The sequence below is a fragment of the Piliocolobus tephrosceles genome, chromosome 5, assembly GCF_002776525.5.
Source record: "Piliocolobus tephrosceles isolate RC106 chromosome 5, ASM277652v3, whole genome shotgun sequence".
Taxonomy (NCBI): Eukaryota; Metazoa; Chordata; class Mammalia; order Primates; family Cercopithecidae; genus Piliocolobus; species Piliocolobus tephrosceles.
In genome coordinates, this window is record NC_045438.1 from 135,108,359 (window position 1) to 135,124,538 (window position 16,180).

The window sequence follows — 16,180 nt, forward strand, 5'->3', positions numbered from 1 at the left end:
ATGGTGACTGGGGGGTGATGGCATGGGGGGGCATTGTGTCTGGGGGACATGGTGGCTGGGGGGTGACAATGGTGATTGAGGGGTGATGGCATCTGGGGGGCACGGTGTCTGGGGGACATGGTGGCTAGGGGGTGACGATGGCGACTAGGGGGTGATGGCATCTGGGGGTCATGGTGGCTGGGGGGTGACAATGGCGACTGGGGGGTGATGTTATCTGGGGGGCATGGTGGCTGGGGGACATGGTGGCTGGGGGGTGACGATGGCGACTAGGGGGTGATGGCATCTGAGGGGCATGGTGGCTGGGGGGTGACAATGGCGACTGGGGGGTGATGGTATCTCGGGGGCATGGTGGCCGGGGGAGTGATGGCTGTCGGGCACCCAGGGGGCCACTGGTGGAACTGGTACCTGCAGCGCCAGGATGTAGATGTTGTGGCCCACTTCACGTGGGCTCACCTCTGAGTTCTCACGCTCTTCTTCCTGCAGGTAGGCCTTCTTGATGACGTCCACCTGGAGGGGCAGTGCCTGTTCCAGTGCTCTCTTCCTAGGGTGGTAGGGCCAGCCTGGCCCTCATCCCCATTCCAACACACTCTACCCAGTTCTGCCCACCCACCTGCCCGCCTGCCCAGCCTCACCAGCTCCTGGGGCCGCAGGCTGATGAGGATGCGCTCGGCATTTTCACTGTCATGCCGGCTCTCCATCAGAGCCAGGAGCAGTTTGGAGGCATTGTCCTGGGTGGAGGGGCGGAGGGAGGCAGGCCACAGTCTCAGGGCCCCCACCATGCCCCTGACAACTTCTCCCTCATTCCTCTCCATAACAACTCTCCCATCCCACAAAAGGTCAGGTGCCATGACCTTCCCATCCTCCCTCCCCTAGGCTTACTGAGAAGCATCCTGCACAGCCAGCCCACCCATAGGCTTGCCTTCACCCCCACTGTGGCAAACACTCAGCTGCCCAGACAGCAGACACACACATAGCAAGTCCTCAGCTAAACCAGGACATATTTGTATCCAGAGGGAGTGTGTGTTTTAGCATGCTTGCTCACACGTGCACTCATGTATAAACATGCAAACATTACACACACACCCTGCACACACCACACACTTGTGCATCCAAATGATGCCCCATCACACACATAATCTAACACCCACATATTACACACCACTATGCACACTTGACACGCAAGTCACACATACGTGCACGCACATCACACGCACACCCAGCACTCACACACCTGCCACTGGGCCCCACCTTGAGCTGCAGCACCAGATCCATGCGGTACTTGCACAGGGGGCTGATGTCATTGAGGATCAGTGCGGTGATGATGTCTATGCCATTGGACTCGTGAGTCACAATGCAGGTCTGGCAGGAGGCAGTGGGGGACACAGGGCCCAAGCCCTGTCAGCATTGTGGCAGCTCCAGAGAACTCAGCCTCTCTCCCTGCCCCAGCTGGCTGCATCTACCCGCATGTCCACACTGCCACCCTGGCTGCCGCTTGTGCCACCAGGCCAGCTCACCTGGTTCTCATGGCAGGGGCCCTGGCAGTACTCAGTGAGGGTCTCCAAGGTCTGGATGACGAGGCCCACGTTGTCCTCATTGATGTAGAGCCCCAGCAGCCCCAGGCCGCCCGTGGTGCTGCCGCACATGATGTCCAGGAACTGCAGGGTCTCGCACACCAAGTTGTAGTTGGTTTTGTTGTTCTGACAGCGCAGGAAGTTCTGCGGGGCACAGATGGGTTGGGCACAGCACAGCTGCAGCACGGAGTGGGAGGCTGGCCTGGGAAGCACGATCTTGTGTGCTGCAGGGGTAGGGGAACCACTGGCCACAAAGCAGCAGTGCCCAGGCCAGGGCACACATGCCACAGAGGGACACTGGCCACAGTGCCTGGTCTGCATGCCGGCTGGCTGGTGGGGGAAGGGGCAGGTGTGTGGCAAGGCACTCACCTGCAGGTCCCGGTTGTGGTTCTCGCACAGCAGCTGCAGAAAGCGCAGGATGGGCTGCATGATGAGTACGGACGTGCCCATCTCGTTGCTCTGCACACGTTCGCTCACCTCGTGCCCCCGGCGCAGGCTGGGCCCCAGTGAGTAGCGGGATGAGGAGCCAGGTATCGAGAAGGAGGCCACGCGGCCTGTGGGCAAGACCTGGTGAGGCTGGAGCTGCCCACCCCCTAGGCCCCCACCCTGCACATCTTATCCTGGGAGCCCCGTCACGCTGTGCCTCTGCCTCACATCCCTGACCTTTGGTGGTGGGGTCGACTGGCTCACGGTCCTCACGTGGCTGGCTGCCCAGGTCATTCATGTTGACTGCCACGGTGGACTTGGTCTCCTGCTGGGCCCGCTTCATGCGGTCGTGCAGCACCTTGAAGAAGCGCTCTGACTTCTTGTCACTCATCATCAGGTTGTGGAAGGATTTCTGGAGGTGGACAGTGGCCAGGGAGCAGCCTCAGCACTGGACCCTGCTCCTACTCAGGGCGTGGAGCAGGCACACCACACTGCTGGGGCCACTGGGGACGCAGGGGCCTGACTGAAGGCCTGGGTGCTGGCGGCTGGCATCTATGGCCACCCATGGGTGGCTCCGTGCCCCATATCTGTTCCTGTGTCACGTGGTCCCTTCACCACCCCCCACATATCCCTCTGCCCCAGCCAGGCCTGAGCCCATCTCCTCATCATCCTGCCCCCATCATGCCCACTCTTCTCACCGCTCAGCCTCTGCTCAGGCCTCCTGCCCTCCTCTTTCACACCCTCCTTGGCCTTCAGTGCCCAACTCAAGGCCCACCTCCTCCAAAAAAGGGAGGGAGGCAAAGGAAAGCATGTCCAGGCCCCAGGCCCCCCACACCTGGATCTCTGTGTTGCCACCATCCAGCAGGCGGATGGCCAGGCCAATGCTCTCCTGGAAGATCTTCTCATTCTTGGTGCTGGTGATGAGGTCGCATACCAACTTGGTGGCCCCCTCCTTGTCCAGCCGGCACTGGGTGGCTGCGATTGCCGACCAGTCTGGGTCCAGGCCTGGGGGGGACCTCAGTTGAGGGAGAGCTGGTGGGACAGGAGAGTGGAAGGGAGGGCCCAGGGGCAGGGGAAGGCGATACTGACCAGTGCCCATGGGGTCGGGAAGGTCCCCCCGGGAGGTGGACTTCCGGTTCTGGAGGTAGTTTTGCAGCAGCATCTTGCGCAGCTGGTTGCCCTGAGGGAGGATGAGAGTGAGGCCCCATTGTGGGTACAGTGCACCATTGACCACTGGCCCGATGGGCTTGACCCTGAGCCCCTGGGCACTCCTGACTGGCCCACCCAGCACTTGCCCCACCAGGGCACTCACCCGGTCCCCATACTTGGTTTTCTTAAGCAGCATCTGCTGCAGCGTCCGCAGCACCTTGATACACAGCTTCTCCTCCGACTCCATGAGGTCCTTGGTGTGCTGGATCAGCCTGAGCCAGTCAAGGAGGCAGCTCAGGGCAGCCCCACGCTGCCTCGCTCCAGCCACTTTCCCGCCCCATCCCAGGCAGGAACACCTCCAGGCCCTCTGACCCTGTGAGCCTGTCTAGTCCCCACCGGGCCCTTCCCTGCCCCCGGCTGCTGCACCCCTGCTGCCCCCACGCCCGGTGTCTCGCTCACTTGGACAGGAAGCCTCCACTCTCGCAGCGCTGGTAGGCCTCACTGCCCTCCAGGAAGAGCAGCTCAGGCCAGTGCAGGACGTCCACCAGCACGGACAGCTCAGCCTGCACCAGGGGCTTCAGCCGCTCCTCCAGGGCTGTGATGATGTCCTGGGGTGGGCAGGGCAGGGTCATTGCCAGACGCAAGAAATGACCTGGGTATGACTGCCATTCCCCTGACCCAAACACCAAACAGCTCCACAGATTGCCCTGCCTCTGTCTGAGGGGCCCACACCCACAGAGACACCCTGAACACAGCATGATGTCTGTCTGCTCAGAGCCCTGGCTGGGAGCTGCAAGGCCTGGCTTCTCTCCTAGCTCTGTGTGACCTTGGTCAAACCCCTTACCCTCTCTGAGCCTCAGTCTCCCGCCACGTGGGGAAAATAACCCACCACACCCCCTCTACAGGCCAATGAGACGGTGCACAGAAATGTGCTGCATAGACAGGAGGGTGCTGCAGGAGCCGGGGTGGTCCCGAGCTCCAACCCCACAAGCAGGCCTCTGGGTTCTCCAGGCTTCCTCTGGAAAGAGACTCCCCAGTCCCCTGCTGCAGGGCCAGCCCTTAGCAGCCCCAGAGTGGGGAGAAGCCAACCAGCCCCTTCCTGGAAGTGTGAGCAGGACAGGAAGAAACACTCCCCGAGAATTTGCCCCTCCAAAGTAGGGGAGCTGCTGAGTCAACCAAGCAGCTCCTGTGGCAGATGCCAGGCAGCCCCACACCCACCTGCAGCTTCTCAATGATGTTCTTGTAGTCCCACTGGTTGGCGGTGGGGGTGACGCGGGGGAAGGCCCGCGTGGTTGCCTTGTAGCTGGAGGCGTTCCGCTGGGCAGCAGCTGCACAGCTGGCTCCACTGCTGAGCATCGAGCTGATGTGGGCGTCCAGGTCCATGGGCAGTGAGATGGCCCGGCCCTTGGCTGGGTGGGAAGGGAGGGGTGCTGGTGCAGGGGCAGTTCAACCAGCCAGAGGCCAGGCTCGGGGCTGCCACACCAGGAGACAGAGTGAACTAGACTGAGGGTCTGGGGGACAGAGACCTCCCACCCTGGCCTACGCTTGAGGGACTGAGAGGCTTTCTTCCCCTTGTTGGGTAAAAGGAGAGTTTCTGCCTCTTTGATTACCCCCTGGCTCTACCCCGACTTCCTCCTCCTTTCTCTCACCTGTCCTCTCCTCTTCCCCAGCTGTCCCTAACAATCCACAGGCCTCCCTCCTGCCTGAGCCCATCTGCAAATACCCATAAAAAACTCTAACTGGAGAATGTCGGCCAGCATCCTTCTCTGGGGAACTGACCCAGAGGAGAAAACAGCTTCTCTCAATTGCCAGGATGCCAGGCAGACACCAAGAAGGACTTACTGAGAACCACCTGGGAGCAGGAGATGGGCGAGCTTAGGGATAAAGTTTATTAGGAGGGCAGGCGTCTCCATTGCGAGCGGCGGGAGGAGTGGTTTGGAGCTGGTCAGTGCCCCGGCACACTCACCCACCATGGCGAGGGTCCGGATGCAGGCCTCCACAGAGCCCTTATGCTGCTGCTGTAGCCACGGACACTCGAGGAGCCGTGTAGTGGACTGCAGCAGCTGCACCACAATCGTCTGGTGTGTCTGCAAGAAGTCACAGAGCCTGCTGCTGCAGCCCAGCCCCGCACCCTGGGCAACCCAACGTCCAGGAACCAGGGCCCAATCAAAATGGGCATGGGTGGAGAGACAGAGCCTTCACTAGCCACCATATGCCTTTGTGCTGGTTGGAAAAAGGTACCTGCATTCCCTTCAGCAGTGCACGACCTGCCCAGCTGTACACGGCAGCCCTGTAACTCCCCAAGGCTGTGGGCTCATAGCCATGTTGCTGACTCTTTCAAAAAATGTTTAAATAAATTAATGTTGTAAAAAGATGATGGATTTACATGGTTCAAAAACCAAAAGATTATTTAAAAGATAACACTTTGAGGCATGGCACAGTGGCTCGCACCTGTAATCCCAGCACTTTGGGAGGCCGAAGTGGGTGGATCACTTGAGGTCAGGAGTTCGAGACCAGCCTGGCCAACATGGTGAAACCCCGTCTCTACTAAAAATACAAAAATTAGCCGGCTGTGGTGGCGGGCGCCTGTAATCCCAGCTACTCGGGAGGCTGAGGCTGGAGAATTGCTTGAACCTGGGAGGCAGGGGTTGCAGTGAGCCAAGGCTGTGCCACTGGACTCCAGCCCGGGACACAGAGTGAGACTCCATCTCAAAAAAAAAAAAAAAAAAAGGTAACACTTTGAGAAGTCTCTCCCCCATCACTCTCACTGCCCTGGAGCTGATCAAGGATGGGGAAAGCTGACCCCAATTACCAGAGTTCTGTGGTCCCATAGGGATCCCAGGGCCCAAACGATGTGTGTCAAAATACACCACCCTTCCTGGGAAGGCAGGACTCAGCATTTTTTCCCCCAGTCTTAGAAACACTACCCCACCCCACCCCAGCCCTATCCCCCTAAGTAGCCCCTTTTGTTGGTTTCTTTTGTATCCTTCCAGTGTTTCTTTGATCTCGGTCATGTAGCAGGGCCCTTCCTTAAGGGAACCTGGCTCACTTTCATTCAGGGGGCTCTGGGCTGAGCACTGGCTCGAGTCTGGGAATCTGGGGATTGACTGAGGAGCCGTGAATCTTTCGTGATTCAAATCAGGCTTCTGTACACTGGCCTGGAGCTCTTCTGCTTAGGCCTTCAGAAGGCTGCCTGCCTATTTCAGTTCTAAGATCACTGTGATCAACTAGTCAGCACGAAGGATCTCTGCCAGGGAGACTGTCGTGATCCCTGCTTTGGCCGTGCCATCCCACGCATGGCACGTCCATCTTTTCTTTGGTGAGTAAGTGCTGCCACTCTGGAATCTACCACACGCACTGGACTTAGGAGTTCCTGCTGGATGATACCATTCCCACTGTCATTCTGGCCCACAGAAACTGAGATATGCTTGTTGTTTTAAACTGCTAGGTTTGGGGATAATTTGTTAACACAGTATAGATAACTAACACACTTAGGCCAGGCGCAGTGGCTGACACCTGTAATCCCAGCACTTTGGGAGGCTGAGGTGGGCAGATCACGATGTCAGGAGATCGAGACCATCCTGGCTAACACGGTGAAACCCCGTCTCTACTAAAAATACAAAAATTAGCCGGGCGTGATGGCGGGCGCCGGTAGTCCCAGCTACTCGGGAAGCTGAGGCAGGAGAATGGTGTGAACCCAGGAGGCAGAGCTTGTAGTGAGCATGTATGGCGCCACTGCACTCCAGCCTGGGCCACAAAGCGAAACTCCGTCTCAAAAAAAAAAGATAATACACTTATGTATCCTTTTGCTACTTCTTTATGTACAATAAGCAAATATGAAGATATATTCTTATTTCTCGAACCCTTTCTTTCACAAAAGCTAGGCAAGTCGGTCCTGGGGTGGCGGGAGAAGAGAAGCTCACCTGCAGGGAAGTGCTGTTCTCAGAGAATGGGGAGCTGAAGAAGGCGTTGATGGTGTCCAGCACGACGCTCAGCACATACTTCTCCAGGGTGGGGTCAGCCACGCGCTTCTCACGCTTGCTGCAGACCTAAGGCAGGAGAGAGGGATGCCTGGGGGGGTCCTCACATGGGGCCCCTCCACTCCACCCCTCCTGGGGGGCTTTGCCCACACCCCACACGGGGACAGACCCGCGCCATGTCCAGGGTGAAGTTCTCAAAGAGCGTCCAGATGTGGTTGCTGGTGTAGATCTCCTTCATCTCCACCTCCGTGTCCACGTAGCAGTGGTTCACAAAGTTCACATAGGCCATTTTCACCTGGGCAGCGGGTGGGAGGTCAGGGGCACGAGCAGGCCGCCCGGCTGGGCTGTCCCTGCCTCATTGCTCCTATCCCCTGGCCTCCCAGTTCCTGCCCAAGTCCCTGGCTTGGCTTTGCCCACTCTTCCTGTCCCGTGGCTTTACCCGCCCCTTCACCCCATCTCCAGTCGTCTTGCCCAGTCCCCCGATCCCCACCTCGGTGATGCAGTCCTCATGCGTCACCACAGACACCACGTCCTCCAGCGGCAGCAGGGAGGTGCACTTGATCTCAGTGTAGACATTTTTGCCCTCGGCACAGGCAGCCAGCAGGTCTACCAGGGAAATGTGGTACATGAGGGGGCTGTGGTCCTCCACGCCATCGCGGGCGGCCTTCATCATGTCCAGCAAGTGGGCCAGCGATGCCTTATCATTGTAGAACACGACCACATCATCACCTGCATTGGTCAGCTGCGGGCAGGAGGGGGCACGTGTCACACTCCGTCCAGCAGGCCCTGGGCTCTCCTCTCCTTTGCTTACCAGGGAGAAACTGGGACTCTGACCACAGCCCTCACCTGAAATCAGGAAAACCCTCCCCTGGCTGGGATTTGGGGGTTCCCCAGCTGATGTCTCAGGCCCTCTGCCAGCAGAGATATTGACCCCAGGACCCAGAAAGTCCCCGCTTTTCCCCACTGGAAAGAAGTCCCATAGGGGTCATCTCAGAGGCAGCTTCCTCCAGGAAGCCCTCGCTAATCCTGTCCTGCTCACCCCCTCCCTCCCCTGTGCTCCCACAGCGGTTATTTTAACCCTCCTCACTGAGCACACACCACATCCCTCTCGTGCCAGCGAATGCATTATTCACAGTAACATAATAATAGCAATTAATAATTAACACTGCGCAGCAGTTCCAGCACATCGTGTATTGTTTATGATGTCCTAATCTCCCTTCAGTGTTTGCTCCTTTCTCCCCCTGCCGCCTACACTGTCAGATGCTCAGGGGCAGGGACCACGTCTGTTCCAGATTTAGACTTAGCCCTTTATCCTTCATGCCTTCACTCAACAGGTGTCTGTTGAAAACCTACTATGTGCCACACACTGGGGCCCTGGCAATGCACACAAACGATGGGGTCCCTGCCTGTGCCCCCCAGGAGCTGGCACTCAGCTGATGTCCCCCGTGCACGTAAAATCCGTGGCACATAGCAGGTGCTTCCTGATTTTAAATGAACGATGACAATTGACAAGTGAAGGAATGCGTGCTTGATTTCTTTCTGGCCTATTGTCTGAGTTCTGCTGGGTGTCTGATGCTGCGGGGACCCTGTTTGAGTTCTGTCAGGTCCACAGCCTGAGTTCTACCACATCTGCAGCCTCACTTCTCCCTCTGCGTCCCCTCCATGGTCAGCAGCTGAATGTTCCTTTTGTGACCCACCATCTGACTTCTCTAACTCTGCAGCCTTCCCGCCAAGCCTCTGCTCTGGGCCCCCACCCCAAGATCCCTGAGCACCCCTCAGCCCCGCCCTCACCTCAGTCATGACCATGTCCTGGCACTTCTTGACGTACTTGCCCTCGGCCTTGATGATGGTGTGCAGGAAGTCCAGGTACTGCACATGGCGCCCGTGCGTGGCCAGCAGGTGCACGAAGTGCTGCAACACGGGCTCGCTGATCTCAGAGCAGAGCTGATAGTTGTTCAGGAAGATGTGCTGCATGGTCTCTGCCTCCAGGAGCTGCAGTGGGGGACATCTGTCAGAAAGAGTTCTGGGCCCTGCCCCTACCCTCCCACCTTGTCCAGGTGCTCCCAGCCCTGCACCCTCACCCCTGGTGTGAGGAAAAGGTGCAGGTGCTTGTGCAGCAGGGCCTGGTTGCCGGGGTTCCCTGCACAGAACTTCTGCAGGAACTGGTGCGTGTAGCGTAGGATCTCCATCATCTTGGCATCACCCTGGGCACAGGAGGCAGGGAGAGGGTGTTGGGCCCACCAAGGAGGGAGGCGAGGCCCCAGCTGAGCTCTGACAGGAGCAGGGGTGTGTCGGGCTTGGGACTGGGACCATGAAGAGGCCAGGGTAAAGGGAAAGTGGGGCCCCCGGGTCAGGATGGAAACGTGTGAGGGGCGGGAGCTCAATGGCCGAGATGAGGCTGGAGTTGGGGCAAGGTGACAGGGTCACGGTCAGTGTCAGGGTGAGGCCTGGGACATACTGAGATCAAGATCAGTCATGGCAAGGGGCTGAGGGTCAAGAGGGGAGATGAGACGAAGATTGGAGTCAGGAGCCAGGGTGGGCCTGGGGACAGGCCAGCGTAAGATGTCAGGATAAAGAATCAAAACCAGGGGTCGGCCGGGCGCGGTGGCTCAAGCCTGTAATCCCAGCACTTTGGGAGGCCAAGACGGGTGGATCACGAGGTCAGGAGATCGAGACCATCCTGGCCTATACGGTGAAACCCCGTCTCTACTAAAAAATACAAAAAACTAGCCGGGCGAGATGGCGGGCGCCTGTAGTCCCAGCTACTTGGGAGGCTGAGGCAGGAGAATGGCGTAAACCCGGGAGGCAGAGCTTGCAATGAGCCGAGATTGCGCCACTGCACTCCAGCCTGGGCGACAGAGCGAGACTCTGTCTCAAAAAAAAAAACAAAAAAACAAAAAACAAAAACCAGGGGTCAGGACAAGGCCAGCACTGATGTCATGGGTCAAGGAGAAGTTGGGTTCAGTTAGGGTCAACATGGGTCAAGGTAAGGAAGCTGAGGGTCAAAGGTTGAGATGAAGCTGAGATTATCAGGGTTAGGTTAGAGAGGGGGAAAAAAGGGAGTCAAGGTCAAGAATCAGCATGAGGCTGCAGTTAAATCAAGGTCAAAGGGGATTAGGATGAGGGGTAGAGGGTCAAAGCTGATACTAAGACAGGGTTCAGGGGTCAAGGCGTGCCTGCAAACAAACAGGGCAGTGTAAGAGGCCAGGTGAGGATGGGAGAGGTTGCCTGCATTAGGGCCTAGCGTACGGGTGAGGTCGGGGTTCAGGGGGAAGCCGCCCCAGGGAGTCAGAGATCAGAAGTCAGAGCCACCTTGTCGTAGGGGATCTGCAGCAGGTCCAGCATGACCTTGTGGGCATCCATGTTCTTCAGCAGCCGTTGCTGCTTCTTCCTCATTTGCTCCCCGACCCCGCACATCTTGTTCAGCCTTTCCAGGATCTGCAGGGGAGGCGGGTGAGCCAGAGCCCCTTCCCTACTTCTCAGGCTGCCCTCTGCCCGGCCCACCACAGACAAGTTCCCGCTGGCGCCCGGGACAGGAAGGGGGAAGGAGGTCACGGGCGCTGAATCAGACCCTCGCAACAGGCCAGGGAAGCACTAAAAAACCCAATTCCACCCGTAAAAGTAAAAAGAACAATATGACTGCAAAATGGAATTTCATGAAATTCCTTCAGCTTTAAAATAATTCCATCTGGACCTTGGCAGGGCTGTCTTTAATGTGCAGCAAAGGCTGGAAGATGTCTATTGTGAGGGCCAGTGGCTGGCTGACGGAGAGACACAGGAGGCCGGGCCAGCGGGAGACCCCAGGACCATTGGGGCTACAGAGCCCTACCCCGAGGACCCTTGGCCACTCACGCCCTTGACAATCTGGTAGTTCTCACTGCTTTTCTCCCCTGGTGGGTGCAGAAAGCCCTCCTCGTCCGTGGGCCGCTGGAAGCACAGAGAGGATGGAGGTCAGCCAGGCCCAGCCCTCACAGGGAGGCCTGCCCTGGCCCCCTGCAGCCCCGCTCACCTCCTTCTTGTCCTTGGCTGCGCCTGCCTCCACCTCCTCGCCCTTGCCGCTGCCCTTCTTGTCCACCCACAGCTCTGACTTCTCCACCATGGTCCGCAGCCGGTCCAGCTCTGACTTGATCACCTTGTAGTTCTCCACGTCCTGCGCTGAGATCAGCAGCTGAACCTGAAGGTAGAGGATGGGCCTGGCTGGTGAGACGGGCTCCAGGTCCATGCCACTTAGAGACCTCCAGCATCTTCCCTACTCGAGGGCGCCCCTCCCAGCATCATCTACCACCACCTGCCTCTCTCCACCAAGCCAATGCCCACTCAATGTTTCTGGCTCTGCCATAAGCCCACCACCTCCAGGAAGCCTTCCCTGATGGCCACAGGCGTCCCTGCACTGTCTGCCCTGAGCTGCCACATAACCTGGCTTCAGTTACTCACTGACTAGTGCCTCAAGTGGCTGTGGTCTGTCACTCATCCACTGAGACCCCAAACAGGCAGGGCAAAGCATAGTGGCAGCCCTGAACCCTGAAGACCCAGGCCTGCGTCTGACTGCCACCATCCTCGCTCTACATCAGTGGGCAATGGAGGAAAGCTCCCTGGGCCTGGATTTCTCCCCGCTCTGGAATGGGAGGGAGAGTGGTAACCTCACTGTCAGGGCTGCTATGAGAATGCCATGCAATAATGCAAGTCCAGTGCTCAGTGCCTGGTACATGGCAGGCACTTATTTTTTAAAGGCCAACACTGACTGACTGATATTTCACAGGGAGCTGTTGGGACTGCGTGACATCACAACAGCAAACGCCAGTCACGTCAGTGAGGGTTGTCTGTATGCTAGGCATGATTCGAAGCATTTAGCAAAGGTGCACATAATAGAGTTGGCAAACTGTAAAGTGCTGTCCACATCATAAGAAATGGCAGGCACTGAGCCAGGTCAGGACTCAGTCTTCACCTAGGAGCTCAGCAAGGCTGAAAACCCCAAATGTGCATCCCAAGTTAACCCCCGAGCTGTAAGCTGCTTAATCATCGTTTACTGTCCCTCAGTGCCCGGTGCAGGCCTCATGCTCAGGGCCAGGGCCAGGTAGTCCCGTCACCTGCTTGAAGGTGTGCATGGCCTCCTGGCGCTGGCTGAAGTGCTTGAAGAGCAGCTGCAGGGCACCCGAGACCAGCGGCGCATAGTCGTGCATGGTGAGGTGGATGAGCACGCGCAGGAACATGCGGCCGCCCTCGTCGTCCACCTCCAGCATGCTGCTTGTCTTCCTGCGGACACGAGGGTGCAGGGCACGTGGGTGAGACTGGCACGCTTCCTGCTGTCCATGGCTGGTAAGGGGCTCTGGCACAAGCACACTCCCCACCACCCACTCAGCAGATGCAGGGCCAGTCTAAATGTGTTTAAAATATTGACACTTTCTCAGCAGTTTAACAGCCACTCCCCTGAATGCCCGGAGTGACCCGTGTCTCCTGGGATCTCTCAGGACTTCCCTTGATTAGGCAACTGAAGCAAGAACTCTTTTATTTATTTGTTCATTTATTGAGACAGTCTTGCTCTGTCGCCCAGGATGGAATGCAGCCAGTGGCCTGATCCAGCTCACTGCAACCTCCACCTCCCAGATTCAAATAATTCTCCTGCCTCAACCTCCTGAGTAGCTGGGATTACCATTGTGTACCAACACACCTGGCTAATGTTTGTATTTTTAGTAGAGATAGGGTTTCACCATGTTGGCCAGGCTGGTCTCGAACTCCTGACCTCAAGTGACCTGCCCGCCTCGGCCTCCCTAAGTGCTGGGATTACAGGCGTGAGCCACCACGCCCAGCCAGAAGCAAGGACTCTTAACACAGATCCCACTGCCACCATGTGGGGGATTCGTGGATAGAAGCTGGGCCCATGAACAGAGATGGAGAAAACGTTACATCTTTATTTTTCCCAACCTCTAACCAAAATACAGCATTTCCTTCAATGAGAAAATATTTGTGGCACCTGTGAGTCTGTCACCAATAAATATCACAGATGTTTTCACACCACCTCAGAGTTGTTAAAATCACAAAATATCGTTTATATTCGTCGCTCCCTTGAAGTAATGGTACTAATTATACCCACCGGTGCGGCTTGCTACTTAACATATTAGCAAAGAGGCACATATATCACTGTCACTGCTAATTTGTTTTCTCCAATATTTTGATAACTGTCACTCCAAGCCATTGGTTCCCTTTGTCTTGTTATGTGCTTTGTTTTATGAGTTTACAATCACCATTCTGAAAAGCAGTCCGTAGGCCCTGCTAGACCCAGGCATAAGCCTGGCCCCAAGATGCTAAGAGCCCCCAGTAAGCCTCCGCCTCCAGCCCCTCAGGATTTCGGGCGGATGGGCTGCATGTCCCCACACTTCCTCCCTCCTGTGGGACTGGGGACGTTGTTCCAGCTATCCAGCTACCCGACTCAAGTCCATTGCACAAGAGAGGCACACCTGCCCTGAGGAGGGGTGGAAGAATGGCGGGATGACTAGGAACCAAAGGGCCTCCGAGATCAGTGGGACTGGGGAGGCAGGGGAGGGGCTGAGCACAAAGCCCAGTGAGGGTCTGCAGAGGGAATGGCAGAGGGAAGGGCCAGCCCCCAGCCCAAGAACCCAGACCAGCCCAAGAGGGGGTATCGAGCCTCCCAACCCCACACACCCCTGCAGCTCAACCCTGGCCTCACCCCACTCCAAACATGGCCTCCGCCTGCTCCCCAATACGATCCAGGTTCATGTTGGCAGCTGTGGGGAGAGGGGCAGATGGGAGCAGGTGGTAGGCCCAGCCCAGGCAAGAGGGGAGCACAGGCAGATACTCAAACCACCCTCTTTCCTGCACTGGCTGCACAGCAGCTGCTCTGCCTGCCCCTTTCTGGGAAGGAACCAAGTAGGGGAGGAGTCACAGCCCCCTACTTCCCCGCAGGGCAGTACAAAGTGGGCAGAGATCCAGGCTGGGAGTCAGGAGATCAGGTCCTGGTCAAGCTCAGCCTCTGATTGGTTGTCACCTTGAGCAAGTCCCTGCTCTTCTGTGAGCCTCAGTTTCCCCATTTGGAAAACGAAGGGAAGGGTGCCTGCCCTTCCCCCTCACTGAGGCAATTAAATGAGACAATGGAGAGAAAAGGCCTTTGCAGACTAGAAAAAGGAGCAGGGCTTGGGAGCTGGCTCCACCCCACTGCTGTGTATCCCTGGGGAAGTCGCACAGCCTCAGCCTGAAGGCAGGGCAGGGGCTCACTGGTAGAGTCGAAGGCAGGGGCTGTGCCATCAGCCCCGCTGTCCTGCATGGGAAACACCTCCACAAACTCCTTCTTGAAGACAGACAGCAGATAGGAGATGCGGTAATCCAGGCGGACATTGAGGATGAACTGGAGAAGAGGGGAAAGAATGAGGAAAAGGTCACGTGAGGATGGGCTGAGGACTGACCTGAGGTCAGAAGGCCCTTCCTACTTTATGGGGGGCAGGGGGCCCCCAAAAAGGCTCTAGCACTTGGGGTAGCAGGGTCCTCAGCACAGTCATTTGGGATGCTCCAGGATGTCACAGCGAAAAAAACAAGACCCCTCTCCCCAAGGAGGCCCAGGGTGCCCTCCCCCCAGCTCTTGCCCCAGTAATGGAGGACGGGGGCCTCCTCTCAGCATGAGGCAGTGAGCACCCCTGCACCCGGCCCACTCAGTCCCTCTTTCCCAGGTTAGGCATTGACAGGAAGGGGAATGAAGCTCCCAGGTCCAAAACCTAACTCTTGTCCTCCTATCCTGCTCAGCCAAACAGACCCTGGATACTCATGGGAGGGGAAACTGAGGCCTATGAGAGAGAAGGAGAGGCTACTGTGGGGCAGGCAGACGTGAGGATGCAGGGTTTGCAGACACGAGTGAGTCACACAGCCTCATGGCGCACAGTGCCTTTGGCCAAGCCCCAGGATGCAGACATGGAAGGCCCAGCCCTCAGAATGAGTCAGAAGCTCCCTCCACTCTGACTCCTCGCCAGAGGTCCCCCATGGAGGTCACTGCACTACCCTTCCTGCCCTCTGGTGACAGCAAGGCAAAAGCAGGGCATCCCCATCCCTTCTCGGGGATGAGCCCCTTCCTGGGGTGTGGCTGGGGAGTCTCAGATGAGACCAGAACAGGGATGACCACATCCACCTTGCCAAGAAATAGGTTCTTAAATCTCTAGCTCTGCTTCAAATCCCTGTGACCCTGGGAAAGTCCCCTCCCCGCTTTTACTTTCCCCATCTGTAAAATGGGAGAATTGAGTTAGACTTCAGTGCACGTCAGAATCACCTGGAGGGTTTGTCACAACACAGCCCACAGGGCCCCTCTCCAGTGTTCCTGACTCAGTAGGTCTAGGGTGGGGCCCGAGAATGTGCATTTCTGTTTTTCTTTTTCATTTATTTATCATTATTACTATTTTTTTTAATAGAGATGGGGTCTCACCCAGGCAGGTCTTGAACTCTGAGCTCAAGCAATTCTCCCATCTTGGCCTCCCCAAGTGCTGGGATTACAGGCGTGAGCCACTGCGCCCAACTGAGAATGTGCATTTCCAGCAAGCTCCCAGGTGAGGCTGGCCCAAGAACCACAATGTGGGAATCGCTGGGCCTGACAGCCAATCCCGATGGAGCCTTCAGTACCAAATACTGAGATCTGAAGGGGTTTGCCCTGCCCAGCCTCCCTGTACCTGCCCCATTATCCTCCCCCTATCCCCAGCACCTCCCACGTGGTCCTGGCCCAGGCACCTGAAGGATTTCCAGGATCTTCAGCTTGGTCTCCATCACCACAATGTCCTCATTCTCCTCAAACTTGCTTCTGTCCAGCGGCTCAGCAGCACTGGCCCCAGCAGGCAGGCTGGGGGCACCAAAGACTGACTGCTTGCGGCTCAGCACCATGGTGGACATCATGTGCCCCACGCCCTGGATGGACCGCCGCACATTTTTGCCTGTGGAGCGGGGAGTACAGGAGGTTTCTGAGGAGGTTGTAGAGGGTGTATAGCAGGGATCCCTGGTCTGATGAGGGAGGCAGAGGGTGCACATTCTGTTTATGTCAGCTGCAGGCAAAGCCTTGCTAAGGAA

The 16,180-nt window shown here is 57.3% G+C and overlaps 1 protein-coding gene across 1 annotated transcript in view; it reads right to left on the reverse strand.

The window, feature by feature from the left end:
* The window catches only part of ITPR3 (inositol 1,4,5-trisphosphate receptor type 3), a 77,693-nt gene that overhangs the window by 8,753 nt on the left and 52,760 nt on the right, over positions 1–16,180 (reverse strand). Inside the window, exons 23-46 of the mRNA XM_031935659.1 lie at positions 15,848–16,047; positions 14,357–14,486; positions 13,812–13,869; positions 12,214–12,379; positions 11,136–11,300; positions 10,979–11,053; positions 10,439–10,564; positions 9,208–9,330; positions 8,918–9,118; positions 7,617–7,868; positions 7,296–7,421; positions 7,070–7,195; positions 5,113–5,233; positions 4,365–4,555; positions 3,606–3,754; positions 3,310–3,418; positions 3,087–3,177; positions 2,833–3,002; positions 2,235–2,409; positions 1,941–2,125; positions 1,515–1,715; positions 1,249–1,359; positions 633–728; positions 406–507 (exon numbers count right to left, since the gene is read on the reverse strand). Coding sequence (XP_031791519.1) covers positions 406–507; positions 633–728; positions 1,249–1,359; positions 1,515–1,715; positions 1,941–2,125; positions 2,235–2,409; positions 2,833–3,002; positions 3,087–3,177; positions 3,310–3,418; positions 3,606–3,754; positions 4,365–4,555; positions 5,113–5,233; positions 7,070–7,195; positions 7,296–7,421; positions 7,617–7,868; positions 8,918–9,118; positions 9,208–9,330; positions 10,439–10,564; positions 10,979–11,053; positions 11,136–11,300; positions 12,214–12,379; positions 13,812–13,869; positions 14,357–14,486; positions 15,848–16,047 — 3,449 coding nt within the window. The remainder of the gene's footprint in view (positions 1–405; positions 508–632; positions 729–1,248; positions 1,360–1,514; positions 1,716–1,940; positions 2,126–2,234; positions 2,410–2,832; positions 3,003–3,086; positions 3,178–3,309; positions 3,419–3,605; positions 3,755–4,364; positions 4,556–5,112; positions 5,234–7,069; positions 7,196–7,295; positions 7,422–7,616; positions 7,869–8,917; positions 9,119–9,207; positions 9,331–10,438; positions 10,565–10,978; positions 11,054–11,135; positions 11,301–12,213; positions 12,380–13,811; positions 13,870–14,356; positions 14,487–15,847; positions 16,048–16,180) is intronic.